Here is a 7,290-nt window from a genome sequence, read left to right as displayed (position 1 = left end):
GAAGAGCCCGATCTCAACATATATACAGACAGGAAATCTGAATTTGGGTTCAAATCCAGTAAAAGAGGTCCGGATGAATTAAAACTGAGCTCACTTAGAAGTCCACTCACATGCTTTGAAGGGGACTTCAATTTTACATTTAACCTCGGCGTTTCTTACTAATTTGGTGGATGGTAACAGGGGGGTTGTGTCAGACGAAGTTCAATGCAGCCAAATTGCATGACCGATAAAGTTTGACCCTAATAACTATGATGATCATCTTCTGTGGCTGACAGCTTATATGACTAGCAAAGTTCGCCCTAGTAATCTTAGATGGAGTTGGAATGGAGTTTGGTGTTATTATTGATTTGATCTTCATTCTCGGTATTTGTTATATAATTGACAAAACGTGATCGTAAGTTTTTTTGGTTAATAAGGTAAGTAAATTTAGGACATCTACCGATGGAATTGTCAGGCTCTATACTCATCTCATCGCCATGCCAAATTGCAACTTAAAAAATCAGCTTCCCAGAAATTGAGGTGGCCAGTCCATGGCTTATTGAACAAGTCAAACCCAGTTTTCGTAATAGGGTTGTAGCTATTTAATAAGCAAAATGTACTATTAAATCCATGTTTTGAAGCACATAGTACATCTACGTATAGGCAGACTAGCCATTACATGGCGCCCACATGGGGGGTTCGGGGTCTTTGATCGATTCAACCGTAGTTTACGCTGGGATCACATGCCATGAAAAAAGACAGATTGTTAGCCTCATAAAATCTGGATTAGTCTTGGTGTTTTGCTAGGTATGAGTTGTGAAATTAAGGACCCTATTGCTATAACTTGATTCCACGAGAGACAAGTCCTATCTTAGACATGGAAGGTTAGGGTCGGGTCTGGTGTTTGCATCTCCCTCGACAAAAAACCCTATCTAGATCCCTTAAACCCTCCATGCCTTTGGACCGGATTATGACACAGAAAAAAAGAGGGATTGAACCCAAAATATCCGTCTCCAAACCCCTTTTAAGGAAATAGGGCCGGGCTGAGAAGTGGCCAACTGCTTCCGATTGGTCCACATTTTTTTCCATCGATATGCTTGAAAATGAAATAAACATACATGAACTATGATTTAGCAAGTTGGTTTCAGGGAAATATTAAACTACATTGTCAATTTATAAAAGGCGGAGCATTCAAACGGAGTATCAAAGTAGGGCCATCGAGTGAGTTCAACACGATACATAAGCGTACCATGACACTCGACACAGTAACTTGATTATAACATTTTTCCTAACAACTTATAATATATGAAACGGGGTTCCGTGCTTTGAGAAGAAAATACTCACGAAAGAAGACAACGGGATTAAAGAAATAACACCATCCAAGTTGCATTTGCTTAAAGCCTTGATCGGTCATCGAATCTCTTAAACTACAGTTTTTCTGATACATTCAAAAGGATGCCAGTTGGGATTTGGATTTTCCTTCCTACTTAAATTCTTGTTGAATAAAAGATTATAAGTTGCTACTAGGTTCTTGAAAGGAAGTTGCAAAAATTAATAAAAAAACAAAGTACCACGGTGCAAATGATATTCCATAGAAGGAGAAACCGAGAAAGAGAAGGCAAGAAACCTTAAAGAATGTTATTGAGATGGGTTAATATTAAAATGCAAAAGTAATTAAAGAGCAGGAAGAGGACAGTAGTCTTGACTCTTGGGAAAGGAAGTAAGACAAATAGTCCTCATGGTAGATTATTACAGAGAGGTTCTGTTTCTGTGGTCACATGGAATCCCTGTACATGTCCGATGCCTCAGTGAAGCTGTGTTTGCTTCTCTCTCTCTCTCTCAGACCTTCCCTAGACCCTCTAAATTGTTAGTCCACTTAACATACTAAAGTATAAACAAAAAACAGAAACTTCTCATTTTACTTCAAATAAATTTAATTAATCATTTCTTTTATTTAATTTTAACCAAAATTAAAAAGAGGCTCAGATAAATATAATAAATTCATTCTATGAGAGAAAACAAGAAAGACTAGAAAAAGAAAGAATAACATTGCATGACAGGTATAGCGTAAAAGGAGGGGGAATTGGAGATGGGAAGCCAACAGCAGATGATCAGGGCACTCCTATTTTTAATAACGCAAACGCAGAGGTAGGCATAGAGAGACGAATTGGCCTTTTACCTTGGAGGACAGAAGTGGGATGAGAAGGGGTTCTGACAAGGGATAGGACTGTCCTTGTATTAGGAGTAGTGCCCAGTTGATGGAAAAAGCAGGCTGATAGCCTTTTTCTCTGGACAAAGGCTTAGTGGCCTTCGTTTATAGGTTTTACCAAGTCTTACTTGAGGGCACTAACGTTCAATAGCGTTTTATTTGTTGCTTTTCAGTAATGACCTATTAGGCTATAGCCTATTACAGATATACAAAGGTCACCACCCCAAACGAGAAGCTCAATGAGGTCGAAGCGAGTGTCGCCTATATTACCATCTCACGTGCAACATACTGTAGCTACGCTTGATTAGCATCTTTAAAAGCTCTCAACTTTCTTCATTGGGATGAGAAAAGGGAGAGTTTGTTCGGTCTTTTGGGTAATGTTGTGCTTCAGTTCTTTGGTGTGAGCTTGTGTGCTACCGGCCTATAGCTAGCTTATGCCTTCCGGCCAAGACACTGACTGAGGAAATAAGGGAGCGAAGCAACGAGGAAGTGCGTTTGAGTGAGAGTAAGAGAGAGAAAAAAGAGATGGCCTTAGAAGCTGTGGTTTTCCCAACATTAGATCCATTCAGTTATGGCTGCAAGGGAGGCGGATGGAGCTATGACTTCGATCTACAAGAAGAAGATAAAGCTCTTCTTGGGATTCTCGGCAATAACACAAAGCCAGGCTCCCATGGAAATTGGGACTCCTCATCTCCTTCGGTGATGCAAAATGCGATGGAGTGGGATCATAATTCTTCGCCCGAGGCATGCACAGGCGATCAATCTCTCGCCGGCGTGTTCCCTCCGACTGAAGAGCCTCCATCCACTTCCACAACAGGTCGGCGCAAGAGACGACGCACCAAAAGCTGCAAGAACAAAGAAGAAGTGGAGAACCAAAGGATGACCCACATTGCAGTGGAGCGCAACCGCCGGAAACAGATGAATGAGTATCTCGCCGTGCTCCGATCTTTGATGCCGCCTTCTTACACTCAAAGGGTACCATCACTTTGGGCTCTAGCAACCGATTCCATTCTTGATTCTTCTTGTATCTATGTCGGACATATTGCCAAACACCTACCTGGGAAAGGGTGTCTTCTTCTCAATTCACAAAAAAAAAGGAAAAATAAAAAAGTATATTTATAGTATATACGTTGATCATCGCACTGCAAATACCCTAATTATGAAATTTTGCTTTTTCAGGGAGATCAAGCATCGATCATTGGAGGCGCCATTAATTTCGTGAAGGAGCTGGAGCAGCTACTGCAGTCCCTGGAGGCCGAGAAGAGCAGTAAGCAACAAACCAACAATTCGGTCTCTTCCCCCTTTTCCAATTTCTTCACGTTCCCGCAGTACTCAACTCGTGCAACACACTGCACCAAAGACTCTATGATGGGTGACAACCGGTGGGCTGTGGCCGACATAGAAGTCACCATGGTGGAGAGCCACGCCAATATAAAGATACTTTCTAAAAGAAAAACTAAACAGCTCTTGAAGATAGTGGCCGGGTTTCAGAGTCTTAGCCTCGCCATTCTCCACCTTAATGTTACTACATTTGATCAAATGGTGCTATATTCACTCAGTGTGAAGGTTAGTTCATACAGTCAATTAGGCCCTTATTCTCCATTAATATCTTCTAGTCCTCTCCCCTCTTTTGGCTAGCAAATTAATATATAGTATCCGTTTTCATCCGGCAGGTTGAGGAGGAGTGCCAGCTGACTACAGTCGATGAAATCGCGGCAGCCGTTAATCAGATGCTAAGAAGAATTCAAGAAGCTGCTGCTTTGAATTGAGCTAATGACATCAGTAATTGGAGTTATAATCTGCCTCTGAGAGGATGGATTCCTTTTCATCTTACCTTTTTGTTTTCTAAGTATTTGAAGAGAAGCCTGTATGCAACATATTTGCCATTTTTAGTGCATGTTCCCCTGTTGGATATGGACTATAGTTTGAAGGTGAAAGGAGCTCATGTACTGCCTTAAAACCCGTGAGGAACATGCTCCACATGTACGCGGGATTGAGAATCCAATTCACGAGGTTTGCAGACCACATGGCTCTTGTAGCCAAAAGCTCCAAACTAAGCCATCCTACCATGCACAGTGTGTTATATATATAAAGGACTTGTATGGGGAGACGGGTTGGTTGGATTTTTCTAGTGCAATATTATTTTCTTGCAGTCCTGAAAATGTTTATTTTGACCTGTAGCGTATCAGCTTATTCCAACACTCAAATCTTCATATTTTGTCATCCTCATCCTTATAGGAAGTTATAGAGGTGATCCAGCCCTGACATTTTATTTTTTCCTTCATGTTTTGGTTGATAAAGGTGATCCTACCTCCATTTTGGAGGTGCTGAATTGTTAATTATAATGCTTTCTTTCTTTTTGTGATTCAGTGATGTGAATGTCTCATCTTTTACTTTCTTTTTAAAAATAAAAAGTAATAACAGGGGATCATAGGAATTAGGATTTGTCATTTAATGTGTTAAAAAGGCCAGTAAGACTCTTTCCTGGCTCTCGGAAAATTTGAGAGAAAAAAATAGAAATAAAGAGTAATTTTTTTATATAAATATTAAGTAATTTTAAAATATATAAATTTTTATTAATTTTAATTATATCTTTTTCTTTATATATATAATTTTTTTTTTTTTTACAGTATATCGTTTTTTTTTATATACTATTTTTCTGAACCAAACATGATACAGAGAAAATGCCTTCTTTTCTGGCAAGAAACCAAAAAGTTTGTAAACAAATAATTTGATAATATCATTGAAGACCATTGTAATCAAATAAAAAAAATTGCTTATTTTTCTCTTTTTAAAAGACTTCAGATAAGAAATCCTCCAATGGCTGAAACCTGCCAGTTACATCTATTTTCTACCATGGAATTGATCAGTAAAGGAGGTGCACTTCATTTGTGGATTTCACTTGGCTGATGTATCATTTGATTTCATTCAAAAACAGTACTCAGAATGAAGTAGGGTGTGATGCCTTTACTCATCTAGCCAGTACGTGTCGCTAGTATTAGTAATGGCATTCAACTTCATGACCAGAGTCTAAGGATTACGTACAGATGAAAATGAGCCAGCTGAAGTTAGTTTACTTATATGATTATATAGGTAAAAACCTAGTTTCTTTAGCTATACAGGGCACACCGTTCGAGTACTGAGTTTTCTGATCTTCCGTCATATTAGTGTACTGAAATGTTTTGTCCGGTACTAATGTATTGTCTTTCTTCCCAAAGGTATTTTCTCCTGTAGAGACAGGTATTGCGTTGCCCATGCTCTTTGACAGTGTTTGATAAAACAAAAAATTTAACTGAATTTCATGTGTTATTGACTCTCTAACCTCAAAAGAAAAAAAATATCAACTGTAGACATCATTTCAGCATCCATATGATATTCAACTCATACTCTTCAAGTATCAAACTATTTTTTGGTTGGTGTGGGATTATGGGTTCACATGTTGCCCATATGAACATATACTGATCAAATCACAAGAGCCAGTATATTGTATTCGTGTTATTTCAAATAATTTTCAGGTCGGTGCCAGATTAGGCATGAATCATAAGCAGATATATAATAAGAGCTAGCATGGAAATATACAAAGTGGAGTGGAGAGAAGGCTCTATATATAAAGAGACAATGTTCAAAACCACCATGGCTACTAAGTAGTATGGTACTTGATGTGATCATCAAATTAACTAGAAAACCATCCATTAATATTCTTTGAACAGTAGAGCAATTAGTAAAGTAGAGTCGGCTGATCAAGTCATATGATTGATTTGTCCAATATATTCACATGATGGATGGACCTTATCTTATGAAAAAGCATGATGGGCGGATGCAAGTAAAACAAGGAAGCTGAAAGTAGACATGTAATCAACGGGCTTATCCCAAGCTGCTCCCTAGTCACAGTACCAGGCTCCTTCCGGGAAGATGCAAGATGTTACTTGCTAATAATGTTTTCCTCTTTCCTTGAAGAAGGCAAACCAAAGTTATAAAAGAGAAACATCGGGGGTTGAAAATAATTGGCTTTTCACAACCCCTAGGATATCTGTGGGCACCACCGGTTTCAGAAGTAGTGCGCTTCCAAATCAGTGGCATTTCTTTTTGGTCTACAGAGGCTTTGATGATTATACCTCTCATATCAAATATATATCGATATTCTCTAACATCTCTGAGTTGTTGATTCTTTTCCTGTCTTCTCCGCAATTATACATGTTGTAAGGAAAAGATGCAATCAATTGGCATTTGGCAATTGGCAATTGGCATCGTAGGTGGTGGAAGAAAGATAAAAGAGATGGATGGGATGGGATGCCGCCTTGGCATGGTACATAATCATGCTTCTTTCTGGACTTAACTATTCTATAACGAAGTACTCATTGTCTTTTGTTTCAAAATGATGAAAATCCCATCCCACTAGAAAGGTCAACCATGGGTCTGCTTGCACGTTAATCCTTCTCCAAATTTTGATCCTTACTCCAAAAGATTTGCTTTGTTACTTAAATTGTCAACTCACATCCTTCGTCTATATATTTTTATAATTTACATACCCACATTCTTCCCTTTATGTTCAGAAAAATCCTCCTTTCTTTGTTGTTAGGACTTATATATGAAAAATTAATTAATGAGTTTTCTCTTTACTTTATAAGGCTCTTACTACTTACTAGGGTGTCACATCTCCATCACTCTATCATTTCTATCCTAATCCCATCTTATAATAATTCCACCGCATCCACGCCCTGCATAACAAATAATTGAATATGATCGGATCCTATTGACCAGGTTTTATGGCAGATGCATGGGTGGATGAATGATGATGGCCATGACTCCCAGTAAGATGCGCGCCTCTTTGAATGTACGTTTGACTGAAGGGTGAGTACATTTTTAACCTATGCATGAATGATTCGCAGAGTTAATCAACCCCATTAAAATTAAAATTAAAAAAAAAACACCACACCTGTACAATTAAAAGATCCATTAGATTTTTGTTCCCACTTTAGGGAAAAAGGAGAGCTACAAAAGCCAGCTATTAGAGGTGAAAGAAGAGGCCCCAAAGCAATGAACACCTTCGGAAGAGCCAAGCCTTGTATTCATTGATTTTCACAATGCAATAAAAGGATGAA

At 38.6% G+C, this 7,290-nt stretch overlaps 1 protein-coding gene across 1 annotated transcript; it reads left to right on the top strand.

Annotated features, from left to right (window-relative positions):
• Positions 1 to 2,384: 2,384 nt before the first annotated feature.
• On the top strand, positions 2,385 to 4,472 carry LOC117906032 (transcription factor bHLH96-like). Its single transcript, XM_034818965.1, has 3 exons — positions 2,385 to 3,163; positions 3,368 to 3,754; positions 3,862 to 4,472. The coding sequence occupies exons 1-3, from the start codon at positions 2,714 to 2,716 to the stop codon at positions 3,955 to 3,957; spliced, it is 933 nt and encodes a 310-aa protein (XP_034674856.1). The 5' UTR covers positions 2,385 to 2,713; the 3' UTR covers positions 3,958 to 4,472.
• Positions 4,473 to 7,290: the final 2,818 nt, after the last annotated feature.

This window comes from Vitis riparia, chromosome 18, assembly GCF_004353265.1.
Source record: "Vitis riparia cultivar Riparia Gloire de Montpellier isolate 1030 chromosome 18, EGFV_Vit.rip_1.0, whole genome shotgun sequence".
NCBI classification, from domain to species: Eukaryota; Viridiplantae; Streptophyta; class Magnoliopsida; order Vitales; family Vitaceae; genus Vitis; species Vitis riparia.
Note: the sequence above shows the minus strand (reverse complement) of the source record. Positions and strands in the feature narration are given on the sequence as shown.

Excerpts from the sequence above, each read along its gene's own strand:
- LOC117906032 (XM_034818965.1), top strand. The coding sequence starts at position 2,714 with ATGGCCTTAGAAGCTGTGGTTTTCCCAACATTAGATCCATTCAGTTAT. Across the intron at positions 3,164-3,367 it reads CGCCTTCTTACACTCAAAGG|GGAGATCAAGCATCGATCAT; the intron begins GTACCATCACTT and ends TTGCTTTTTCAG. Across the intron at positions 3,755-3,861 it reads TATATTCACTCAGTGTGAAG|GTTGAGGAGGAGTGCCAGCT; the intron begins GTTAGTTCATAC and ends TTCATCCGGCAG.